Below are 13285 nucleotides of genomic sequence, written 5' to 3'. Positions count from 1 at the left end.
GTCCTGACTGAACACCTGCTGTAGTCCAGGCAGAGCTGCAGACACCACTGTCGGTACAGCAGTAGAACTTCGCTCTACACCTTCTCTTTTACTTCCAGAGACAGCATGATAGTCCTCACCATAGAAGGGTAGGCAAGGAACTAACTGGCAAGAGGGGGTTCTCTGCATTGGCTTCCTTCCAGGATGGATGTTCTCCACCTTTCTGGAGAGGAAGAAGAGAGAGGAGCTACCCAATGTTGGGCATACTTGGGGGTGAATGAAGGGGAGCCCAGATGCTGTAGTGGGGTGAGGGACACTGACCTGCCACTACCAAACACTTTGTCAGAAAGAAGACGAGAGCAAGGACTGGATACTGGGAATGAGCTGGGGACAAGGATGAGGAGAGAAGATAAAAGGAAATGGATGAGACCAAGCATGCAACTTCAAAGAAACAGATAAGCTTCTCAGAGAAGGAGGAGCTGCTTGGTTGCTCCTTAAGCAACTGTGACTTTGGGTTTAGTGATGTTCACTCCCAAGGTACCATTCCAGACCAGCAGCTTTTTTATTTTATTTTATATTATTTTTTGCATGGACAGGCACTGGGAAACAAACAGCAGCTTTATTCTTTTTAAGCATCCTACTACTTTCATATCTGAAAGAGTTATGTCAGCATCAATACTCCAGAGAAAGGAGCGTACACCTCTATCAATCTTTTGATGGGGAAAGGCTGCCTCTGCAACTCTTTAATCTCAGTAAGGAAAAAGTCAATCTTGACAGTGATGGGTTTTGCCTCTGGCATGAGTAACAGGGTTATATCAAATAGGTGAGAGACTGCAGAAATCAGGAGGTAATTATAAACTCCTACTTTGACGGGGCCCTCATTTGGGGTTCGTTTTAAACCGACAGTGGAGAAAATTTATTAATTTTTGAGGTATTACGCTATATCATTCACCCTTCAGGGGATGAGTGCAGCTGGGAATACTGGGCCGGTGCACACAGGGAGAGGTTCGGAACGTGCCAGCCACTTTAAGAGGCAGATTCAGAAGCAGGAGGCAGGTGCCCCTCTCTCAGAGCCCACCTGGCTGACTGCTGACCTGAAGGCAGGTCACTGAGGTCCTGCTTCTCAGTTTAGCCCTCTCCAGTTTATAAGCTTAAGTATCAAAACAAAGTTGGGAGAATGAATTCAAAAATACTTTGAATGAAACAAAAGTGCTCTGAAACGGAAACAGAATTTTTTTTCTTCAAGTTAATAACGACCCAGCTGCCACTGGGATTTTAATCAGAGAATGCGTGTCTTTTCACAGGCCTCACTCAACCCACCATCCCCAGAAGCAATTTTCTCCCCATCAGAATCTTTGTAATCTAATTTCTTCTTTTGCTTTGGATTTGTAACATATTCAGGAGGCTTAAATCCAATAAAGGGAAATTTAGCGCCACCGCTGGCTCCGTGCGAAAACCAGCCCTGCTGCATTTATTTACGGATACAGTCCAAGCTCTCTTGAACCAGTGGAGAAATATTAAATCATGCTTGGTTGGCTGTTTTGAAAATTTATTGGAAAATTAACTTTCAGTTTCATTCTCGTCTTGGCTATGGAATCATAACATTTCCTTAATGCAATTATGCATTTTTGCAACTCTACTGCCCTAAGCTTGATTGCAGGTTATTAGGGTTTCATGGTGTGGAGGACAATGAAAATTAAATTGGGAGAAGAGAATGTGTTGCTAAGAAGTGTTTATATAGTGAGGAAACTGCCCTCAACGATGCTGGCCCTCCAACAGGGAAGTGAGTGGTCATGTGCAGCCCAGGCAAACCATCCTTCTGGAGCAACAACTATTTGCCAATATTTGAGGCAACATTTTACATGAAAAAAAAAAAAAAGAAATATTATGGAAGAGAAGGCAAAGGCCTGGTCGGTCCTGAAATTAACCTGCTACTTGACAGAAAACACTGCTTGGCTATTGAGATGTGAGCTGGGGTCCATCACGGTAATTAAAATAATTGCTTTGTCAAGCAGGGAATAAAATATTCATTAAAAGCTTACGGAAGTCGTGGGATAACAGGAAATTTTTCATAATTCTGGGTCAAGCAGACCTGATCGGTTCATTCTTTTGGCATCTAGTCCTAAGGTTAGAGGAGTGAACTCAATCACATCTTTTCTTGGAAGTCAATTTCTTCGTGGCACATAGAAACACAAGGATTGACAGCTCTCCTCTTGCCAATGGTATTTTAAGAAATCTCTAATAATAAATTAAGTATCACAAACTGTTAATATAATCACTTATCTTTCCCACGATTTTTGTGTATATTGGATTCTGTTGTTCTCAAACAGGGGGCAATTCTGTGCCTAGGGGACACCTGACAATGCCCGGGGACGATTTTGGTGGTAGTGCCTGGGGGTGGTGGGTGCTCCTAGCACCTAGTGGGTAAGGTCAGAATGTCGCTCAGTACCCTACAGTGCACAGGACAAACCCCCAGGCAGAGAAATATCCAGTCCCAAATGTCCATAATCCTGGGGTTAAGAAACCCTAGGTTATTCTTAGCCATATAGCAGAGATCCTTTCTCAATCGACTTCCTAGCTTCTGAGAGTATTTGATAACACCCACGCTGTGCAATCGGTAATGGAACACACATTTTCCCATGCCACCACTTCAAAGCAACTCATCCTCAACGACAAGGACCTCGATAATTTGCACTTACTCAATACACACTCAGCTTCCTGTGGGAGAAGGAAAGTGAACATAAAGGGGAGGAAACGACTCACCTTTCAAATAAGACCTGGCTGTAGCCATCGAGCAGGTGGGCATGCGTGTGGAGAAAGACGGTGTTGTAGCCCACCAACGCGGCCATCATTATCAACATTTTCAACTCATAATTCACACGCAGGAAAACCGAGCAGGAGATCAGTCCCAGAATGCAGCTGTAGATAAAGTACTGGAACAGGGACAGAGGTCAGACTAATATTTAGGATCTATTCAGAGAAATGCTGAAGCATCTTTACAAAATATGGTCCATAGAGCTCAATTGTTCAATTCACAAACTGGCTGTAAAAGTAGAGGCCATTCTCTACTCTTTGATCCAGTGGTAAAAGCCTGAAGATGTTAGATCCAGAGGTTAATTATTCATTCCTTGTTGTTTTCAACCCAGCCTGGTCTGATTGGTACAAATAATCATACACAATGCCAAACACTTTTCAGTAATAAAATTTCAAAAAATTTTTGGGTGAACAGATGACAGGACGGCCCATCCAGGCTCACTGTCCCTGCCGCGTGATTCCACCCTCCAGTGAGAATGCCGACTGGTCAGGAGTTCCTTCTGTAGGCAACAGAACCAGCTTCTATTAGGGTCTTATCTAGTCATCTGGTTACTAGCAATGTTCACCTCTTTTGATAAGCATATTTAATCCATGAAACTAACTCGTCTTTTCACAGCACAGTAACTGCCACTGTTATCTTGGGTAATTTATTAAACTCTCTTTTGGCCTCAATGTCCTCACCTGCAAAATGAGAACTCAGTATTATCTCCCTTGCATGGTAGTTACAAGGATCAAATCAGATAAGGTGCACCAAATGTTTGGTAAGGTACAGGGTACCTGGATGGCAAAGATTCTTTATGGTTGACTTTTGTAGACATTTTAAAATTTCCTTTTCTGCAACAGAAATAATGCATCTGAGATTAAAAATTAGGAAATATACAAGCGGATGCATAAATTTCAGGGTCTCATAATCTCAAAACCCAGCTTTAGCCACAATTATTTGTGTACGCCATTCTAGCCTTTTTTTTTTGCTACTTATTATTGGTATTATTACTTTAGAGAACTGGGATTGTACTATTTGGAATATTTTAAAATGAAAAGTTACTTATGAATAAATATTTTATATCATTAAATATCTTTTTCTATAGCATCTTTTATAATGGTTGGATATCATTTTGTTATATGGGTATAATAGAATTTATTTAAATGATAGGTTTTTCCCCTAGCTTTTTTGGTTGTTTTCTTTCTTTTACTTTCTTTTTTGTTGTTGATGTGATTCAAACACTGATGTAAATCCTTGTAGCTAAATCTTTGCATCTTTAACATTGATTTCTAGAATTAGTATTGCAGAGTAAGACATATGTCTGTTTTTAGGAGTTTCGATGACTGGTATAAATTAACATTAAGAAAATTACATCAATTTATATCAACAGCAGCGGTGAATGTGGGAGCTTTTCCCCATTCCTTGTCAGTCCCAGATAGCATATAAGATGAGATTTGAGAGAAATAATATTACATTTGCACACCCACAGACAGCTTTCCTAATGTTCCTTCACATCTACTTCTGGGGGAAGCCAAGACATAGCCAGGGCTCCTTTGGGACTCTAAACTCATGAGCAATAATGCAATTTCTGTGCTGACAGTCTGTGAGCACAGGGGTTTCCATGGCAAACGGACCGTGACCCTCTTTCTGAGGATTGATTACAGGAAGACTCATGGCCTAAGGACGAAACCCCAAACAGGTTTTAAAGAGCATATTGTGTGTTTCATTCAGACTCTTTTAAGGTTGCTTACGTGTCCCCTTCCTCATTTTGGATTTCTGATAACTTCCTTTTACTGAAAATGAAGACATTCTACAGACTTACCTAAATTCAATTCAGAGTGATTGCATTATTGCTTTTAGCGATGCCAGCCAGGGGTGGAAAGCCAAGTTCTAGCTAAATGTACTGGATAGATAGAGCTTCTTAACGTTCATTGCTGGTCATCATTTCCTTTTCTTTGAAAAGGAATCTGTACCTTGAGCTTGAAACGTCAAGTGTCATGGGGCTCCCCGGTGGAGACTGCTTGGCCAGGCTTCCCCTACACTATCCGGTGGGGCCGTGTGGATGGTGGTGTCCGAGGAGGACTCTGTCCCCACAGCTCATCTAACCTTTCTCTAAAGAAGGGGCCCCAAACTGCCCATGGAGATCACAGCCTAAACACCCTCACCGGGAATCCTTTCTCCATCCCAGTTGTCATGTAGCTAAACTAGAAAAGGTTATGTCATCTCCACTGGAGTTCCTTATGACACCTAGTTGAAGAGCAGAATCCTTGCATAACAGATGAGGCCTCTACTGCATCTCTCTTCTGCAGCCCATGGGACATTGCCACTGGACTCTGGCTGTCTTTCCCCTGAACAAGGCATGGCCTTGGGAGCTTTCTCAAAAGGACACCAGAGTGACGATCTGTAAGTGGTGCTTCCCAGGAAATTTAAGAGACAAGTCGGGAAAGAGGACTTGGACTGAATATCAGGGGAACCAATCAGCAAAAGAAGGATGAAGAAAGGAAAGCAAACTATTGCCGTAGTTGATGGCTTTAAAAAATTGGTAGAGAAATAAAAAGTAAATACACTAAACAACTGATTTTAGTCCCTGTGCCAGTTTGAAACTGCTATGTTTCCCAGTAAAACCATGTCCTTTAATCCTTATTCAGTATTGCTAGGTGGTATCTTTTTTATTGTTTCCATGGAGATGTGACCCACCCAAATGGGGGTGGTAACTTTTGATTAGATGGTTTCCATGAAAATGTGTCTCAACCCATTCAAGGTGGGGTTGCTTACTAGAGCCCTTTAAGAGGGAACCATTTTGGAAAAAGCTTTAGAGCCGCCTGAACCAACAGAGCCCACACAGCCAGAGACTGTTGGAGATGAAGAAAGAAAATGTCCCCAGGGAAGCCGCTGAAGAAGTCTAGAGAGAAAGCGAGCAGATGTCACCATGTGCCTTCCCAGATAAGAGAAAAACCCCGAACTTCATCGGCCTTCTTAAACCAAGGTATCTTTCCCTGGATGCGTTAATCTGGTCATTTGTATAGCCTTGCCTTAATTTGGACATTTTCACGGCCTTAGAACTGTAAACTTGCAACTTAATAAATTCCCCTTTTAAAAAACCATTCTGTTTCTGGTATATCACATTCCAGCAGCTTTAACAAACTAGAACAGGTCTCCAAACAATTCATGCAGCACTCTTCAAACTCTGCATGTATGAGGCAGAAACCACATGGGACTACTTTGTGTCACTTTTAGATGATTATGCAGAAAGTGAAAGAGAATATGGAAACACATTATTTCCTTTTTCACAAACAATTCATGAAAAGTATTATTCAGCAGTATAAAACTGATTTAACTCTTTTCACTTAAAAGACAGATACGTCAGTAAGTTTTGAAATGTCAATCTAGTCCCCTCATGACGCTGTCTGCACCAAATAAGAGTTTTTTGAAGATAAAGTCACTGGACAGTATTTGCGGCTAAAGGAGAGGGAGAACTATGGAAAGTGGTCCTCACCATCAGAGATGGGGACAGGTAATGCTAATGCATTGAAATAACAGTCAAAAGCTCTCGATGATGAAGCCAGCACTCTGCTGACATGTAAGCTGAGTGCCAGCTGGTGGGCAACACGCCCCATCATGCTGCAGCAGTGCAGAGAATAAAGACCCACGTAGTCGTGACAGCACCGACAGGTGCTGCTCTAATGGGTGGCAATCTGCCAGCATTTCTCCTAGCGAAGGCTGGAGCTTTTTAACCAGCCGGGACCCATCAGGTGCTGAGCCTGCAGAAGAAAAGCTAAGTCCAGAACAGGTCACCAAGGACAAAGCCCCCGCCACACGGTGAACAGTGCACAAGAAAACCACGGAGGCCGACACAGCAAGTAAGATGGACTTACCGGGAGGAAAAATAAATTTTGTGCCCGCAGAATCGCTGCCTGATTGTTCGAGGCAGGAAAACTTGAGTTCGATGTATTGGCAGCTGGAGGGATAATTTCCTTCGAATCACCCAGGAAAAACTGCGAGGACAATTTTGAAAAAATTAATTCATGCAAATTAGATTTACAAAATGGTCAGGTGGATGCTAAATTTATTACTGATCGTGTCCTTATGAACAACGAGCAGAACTGTTGTTCTGCTTATCCTGCAAAGGCTAATAGTTTCCATCTTTTCCTTTTTTAAGCTTTCAGAATTTCTATTTGAATAAATAAGTATTTCCTGTCGTGCCACTCACTTACTAAGGAATTCTAGCACTTGGAGACTGACATTAAAGAAATTAGATGCACATTTGCTAAATACTCATTTAAAAATGCAAAAAAGCCCCAGGGTAGAGAGCTTGGTTAGCATTATTTCTGGAGCTCACATGAACAGATAGTCACATCACCGTGAAATCAGATGCTTTTGAATGATTTTTATTTATTTATTTATTTTTTGCAGTAACCTCTTCACCATTGTGTTTCAAATATTAAATGAGTTAATGAGTTTCTAGGAATCTTTGATTTTAAAATAGCAAATTAATTTTACGGGTAAAATGCAATATGTGGCATGAGCATTTGTGTCTATTACTTGTGACTACTTGGCAGCTTAGGATCCCAGGAAGGATGTGTGCTCTCGGGGCGGCTGGAAAGGGATGGGGGGCGCTTCTGGAGAAAAGAAAGGTGACAGCTCACCCAGCTCAGCATCCAGAAAGAAAACGCTAACATGTTAGCCTCTTCTTCTTCCCACTCCTTTTCTTATCCATTTCTCTCTCTCCTTTCTCTCTTCCTCTCTGCCCCCTTCTCCCTGTCTCTCTTTACCCAACTTCTCTTTCCATGGCTCCTTCTCCAGCTCTCTTTTATCTCTCTCTCTCCTAAAGACACTGCGGCCCCGGCCCCGAGTGTCTGAGGATCATTTGCTTATCTGTAAAGTGGCCGAGGGCTAGAGGAGTGTCAGGAGAGATAATCCAGCCAGTGTGTGACTCGGGCCAGGCCCCCTTTCTGCAAGACATATCCCCTCATCCATACATCTAGGGTATATGGCTCAGGGCCAACCATGCATATTTGAAGTTTTAAAAGTAAAACTTTTCTGCATAAATTTTATCATTGCTTTTATTGCTTGTTACTTCTGTATGTCCTTCGATGGAATAGTTCTTGTGAAATAAGTAGTTGGTTTCAGTAGAAAAGGGAGGCATTTATTTAGCATATTCTTGATAACATTTCTCCATTTCTCTCATATGCTATGAAAAATGCTAGACATAGCGTTTCATCCACCTGATACAATTGAGCAAAATGTTGATTTGAAAATCAAATAAATGAAGCAGATTTCTTAATTCACTGCTAAACAATTTATCAACAATATCACAACCACTGGTTGGACTATTATTGTGTTAATTCTTTGGGGAAAATTGTAAGATCTGAAACTAAATGGAATAATTTCTTGGCTAATATAGGGCTCCAAAATGTTACAAATTTAAATTTGATAAACGAAACTATAATTGATTTAAATATTAAAGAATCAGGAAATTGTAAATAGATTATCTTGTGGGTTATTAGACTTAGGAACCCTAGATCTTAAAATAATTCATTTTTTATAGCCTCACCATGTAAAAAGGAAACTAAATAACTAAGAAAAAGTTTTTAATTTTTGCTGTATAACAGACAGAAATTTACCCTTTGAAAGCTATGCCTTGCAAGGAGATTACATAATAAATATATACTTTTAAAACAGAAAACCTCAACCACCGATGCAACAAAACTTTCTTAACCCCCTCTTCTACACTTTTCTAGTGTTTATTAACTATTCTTAAAATAAAAAACTATTTAGTCTACCTGGAATCACAGCACAATTTGAATCAATTTCTCCTGTTCTGTCTCCTTAGCCACTTTAAAATAACAAGCTCATGTCATCCCATACTTATAGTCAGTCACATACTCAAGAGGTTTTCTTGCCCTGTGTCCCTCTTCTTTCCAGGTTAAACTATCACACATCCGTAGAATTAATTTATAGCATCACACTTATTTGGTGGAACTCCTCTCTCAACCTCTAAAATTTTTCACATTGTTTGTGACAAATGGAAAAGCAATAGCCTCACCCTGATCAAGGTATCTTAATAAAGTGATAAGGAACACTGCCAATTGTTAGCTAGACTTCCAAATGTTACATATCTCATGCAATTAAAAATATCTCAGAATTATGATTTTAAAATAACATTAAATTATGAATGCAATTAGATATTCTGTTTTATGTCTTATGATGTCACTACATCTATCATTTGCTTGGAATTAAAAGTCTGGATAGAGCACTTTTTAGCTCTGATTAACGCCTTGTTGGTGTGGCTCCCAAAGTCAGGAAACGTATATTAAATCTCTTGGAAGTTTCTCAGAAGAGATTGCAAAATGATGCTACTGTCAAGATGTCAGAAAAAAAAAAAAGAAAAGAGCAGTTGAGCTTCTCACACATGATTCAAAACAGTTGTCTGGAAAGAAAAATGGAATAAAACACAATTTGATACCCCAAACCCTCTCTCTGCAACTATTTGGATAATTGACTGCCTTCCCCCAGCTTTTGTTGAGGTGGAAGGTGTCGCAGGGGTGAATTTCAGATGTCTCAAACATCCTGGTAAAAATCTCAGTTCATTTCAAACAAAATTGGCTTGGGAAGTGGGTCATTTGATACAGTATAATGAAATTAAAAATATCTAGTCCTGGGAATATATAATTTCTGCTACCCTGGCTCCTAAAAGGACCACGAAAGTGGAAGCTCTGGATAAATATTAGTGAGGAACAGGATGCAGGGGGCCTCCACAGAATGGGCCAGGTGTGGGCCCAGCTATGTAGGCAAAGGCAGAGGGCAGCTGCAGGTGGCCTCCAACATCCCACGCTCTCCCAGACACATCTCTCTTAGAGGTGGACAGTGTCACGGCACTTGGTGACCCAGGAGCAGCGCCTAAGGCCACGGCCGCTCATGCACAATACTTCTTGGGGAACCCAGGGCTGACTGCGAGGTTCACCAGCTGCGGAGGCTGGTGGCATCCAAACCCACGCAAACGCCCTCGCTTGTCCCTAAGAGAGAACTTAAAAATCGTAGGGACTAACCCACAAGGACCTGAATGAGGCCTTGACTTTAAAACAGATGAAATTTTCCTATAGAAAATCAGGTTTTCTTCCCAGTGACTCAGGAAAACACACACACACAAACACACACACAGGAGCTGCCATTCCTGTTGAAATTTGAGTTTTGGATCTGATGCTGGATTAACCTGGAAAGATGGTCCCAGAAGAAGTACGAAGAAAAAGTGTCAAAAGCTGTCTTACATTAAATAGGGGCTAGGAAAAAAGGCCTGGAGGCAATGCCTCCCTCTGGAAGCTTCACCTCCGAGTGGGAGCCACTGGCTGCCCAGCTCCCCTCCCCAGCTGCTCCCCGCCCCTGCCCACCCCCACACATCCCCGTGTGGGGAAGCCAGGGACAGGCCTAGTGTGCCTGGCTGGGGATACTCCTCACTGTGCAGGAGGAAGGAAATCGGAACAGCTCCAGGGCATTTCTCTGTAAATCCTGAGATGTGAGCAAAGGAGGCTCCGGGATGGACACATCCCTCCCCCTCCATCATTAATAAGACATTGCAAGGGAGCTCCACAACTGGGTGAAATCCTTTCCTCTCTGAACCTGATGTCAGGCTCTCATATCATTTTTCAATTTTTTTCTTTGAAATAAATTCAAGAGGAGCATCTGCACAGAAAACCCCACTAATTTCCTGGCACCAGATACCCATAACACTGCCATTTCTCCCGCACCAGTGGAGACAGCACAGGTGCTTAGGGAGCTCTGATTTCCTCTCTCCCTGCATCGGTGGGCAGAAAAAAATGTAATTTAGCTTATTCCTGGCCCCACAGCCTCTGTAGCTTCAGAGAGTAGCTGAGGACATGGAACAGAGCCTTATTTCATTTCTTTCTCAAGTCTCATCCATCATACTTTGAAAATGTCTTCTGTGGGCCTCTCTATCTCACTTGGCAATGAACTTCTGTTTCTCTGTGAGAAAGGAAAAGGGCACAGGAAGATGTATTTTTTGGAACTGAGATATATTTCTTCTCTCCAAAGGGATCACAGTTACTGTGAAAAAAAATCTATTCTTAAATGCTCAGCTTGTCAGACATTTATAGACAGTGACTGGATTACCTGCCAGTTATCACTATCCCATGCAAATACAATCAGCTTCCACATCACACCTGTTTCCCATTCAGACTGTATCTTATTAAAAGATAATTACATGATAAGTCCTGGTTTTGTCGGGTCAAACAGCATTTGGAATGGTGAAATGGATTCTTTATTAAAGGGTTGTCTACTTAGCCATCCATTCATTTATTACTTCATTTAGTAACTACTGAATGACTTAAATAAAAGGCACTTTCCTAGGATGTGTGAAAAAAGAAACACAAGAGACCTAGCTTTCATGAGTGTGGATGTTGCGTTAAATCTCTTATTCCCCTGACCTGCAGGTGCTGCTATTGGCTAACTGAGGAAGTCAACTCCCAGGAAGTGTGCTTTCTTTGAGCATGCACAAGTGAACATATTCTGACGATGGGAAAGTGCAATTATAAGGCAACTGTTTCAACTCCTTCTTAGGGTAACTTAGTGACATTTTGTGGCTGTCAGAATCTCTCACATCTCTAGCGCACACTATTGTACTTCCATTGTATTTTGTTCCTCTGTCCCTTTGCAGTGGTGTTTCCTTAGGAACCACCTGTCTCCTGCATCTGTAATTTACAAACTCTGCTTTGAGACCTGCAGCGCTTTCTTCTGGGAGCTGGATCTCGGCACAGCAGGGCTAATGTACAAAGGTATTTTACAAAGTCAAGTATAAGGAATCCATTTAGGAAACACACTCAGGTTTTTACAGTCTTGGGACAATGCCCATTTCTTCTCTGCCCATATTCTTCTCTTGTGATGTCTTCACAATCCTGCAATATCCACAATATTGCAAGCCGTTTGAGGAATTCTCATGGCTAGTGATACATACGCACCAAAGGCTCTTTTCGTAAAGTCCCTCTTGCCCCAGCCTTAAGTCCCTCATCTCGTGTTACCCTCCCTGAGCTTCTCCCTTTGATGGCAGTTCTGGGAGCCAACCAAGGATCTCCTAGTTTCTTTCCATGTCTCTATTCTGGCCCTGACACTTTAGAGTCTCTCTGGATCACGGTAGTTCTCTAAGGATTCACTTGGGTCCAGAAATCGCACGACTTGCAGCTGTTTTTGGTCAGTCTTCATTTAGCCTTGAAAATAGATGAGGTTATGCTCCAGGCATAACCGAGAGACCTAGAAGAGAGGCCCCTGCCCTGGAATGAGTTCTCATGGTCCCTGCAGCAGAGAGGTGGGCCTCAGGTACTCTGAACATGAGAGAAAGGGGAGATCAGCTTAACACAATTCACTAACTCTATAGAAGACCAAGAGTTGGCCCAGGAATGTGGAGTGCCCATGGAGAGTTTGGCACATCAAGACAACTCCACGTAGGAATGCAAGACCAAGAGCTTGCTGGAAGCCTGTAAGGGACCCACTCATGGACTTGGCAGCTGAGCTCCTGGGACCATCAGTTCTAAATGCCTACAAGAGTAACTCAGAGCAGCCTCTTCCATGAGCTGACCCCTGGACTTGACTGTGGTTGGAGAAGGGGATGGCTATGGGTGGCACCTTTTGCTGATCCACATATTTGGGAGCCTACATTTCAGCATGAACTCATTTCCTTTCTCAGGGAAGCTCCTGAGAAGTGAAATGAGGTAAGCCAGAATATCTTGACCTCCAGCTTAAGGCCTGAACTCTCTCCAGCTGCTGATGTTGGAAGACACCTGGAAATATCCTTTGCCCAGCTCCTGAGAGAGTAGAATGTGGGAAGAAGCAGCTATTTCTTCCCTCTCATACCCATCTCCCAGTGTCTTAAGATGATTTGTAGGCAGGTGAAGCAGAGGAAGAGGCCATGCTGACCCTGAGGCTGGCATGGTGTCCACATGGCTTTCAGCTGGCATCTGGCTTCCAGGTGATATCCCCTTGCCAAAACCTACAGAACTTTACCATCTAGTCTATGATGTTGAAGATTGATCCCACATAAATTCAAGGTCTTTATCTGCTTTTTCAACTTCATTTATTTAATTTTTTTACTACTTCTTAATATAAAATTTTTGCTCTTGTTTTTGAGACCAAATATCCCATTCTTGTCTTCTGCACCCTCACTAACCCCAGGTCCATCTTCTTAGAACTTCTACCCATCCTTTAGAACTCACATCTGGTATGGTCTACTACCTTCATCTTCTCTTGTTGGCTCTCTCATGAGTTATAATTATTTTACGATGGGTCTACCAGCTGTCTATCTTCTGTACTGCACAGCAAACTCTGGAAGACTGTAACACTGTCTTTGTGTTCTGGCATCTAGCAATGTATCAGGCATATATTTCTGGCCAATAGATTGTTTTTGCTGTTGCTGAAAGACCATTATTATTTAATATATATGGTCTGTTTCCACAATGTGAAGTTATGCTATGGAAGACAAAGACTGTATCTCCTAATATTATG

The 13285-nt window shown here is 42.0% G+C and overlaps 1 protein-coding gene across 4 annotated transcripts in view; it reads right to left on the bottom strand.

Moving 5' to 3' along the window:
* The window catches only part of ADCY2 (adenylate cyclase 2), a 430316-nt gene that overhangs the window by 44461 nt on the left and 372570 nt on the right, over positions 1 to 13285 (bottom strand). For all 4 annotated transcript variants that reach the window (XM_077116823.1, XM_077116824.1, XM_077116825.1 and 1 more), the window contains 2 exons: positions 6652 to 6771; positions 2743 to 2912 (listed from right to left, as the gene is read on the bottom strand). In XM_077116823.1, coding sequence (XP_076972938.1) covers positions 2743 to 2912; positions 6652 to 6771 — 290 coding nt within the window. The remainder of the gene's footprint in view (positions 1 to 2742; positions 2913 to 6651; positions 6772 to 13285) is intronic.

This window comes from Tamandua tetradactyla, chromosome 9 (assembly GCF_023851605.1).
Source record: "Tamandua tetradactyla isolate mTamTet1 chromosome 9, mTamTet1.pri, whole genome shotgun sequence".
Classification (NCBI taxonomy): Eukaryota; Metazoa; Chordata; class Mammalia; order Pilosa; family Myrmecophagidae; genus Tamandua; species Tamandua tetradactyla.
The sequence above is the reverse complement of the archived record's forward strand: the minus strand, read 5'-3'. Positions and strand labels throughout refer to the sequence as shown.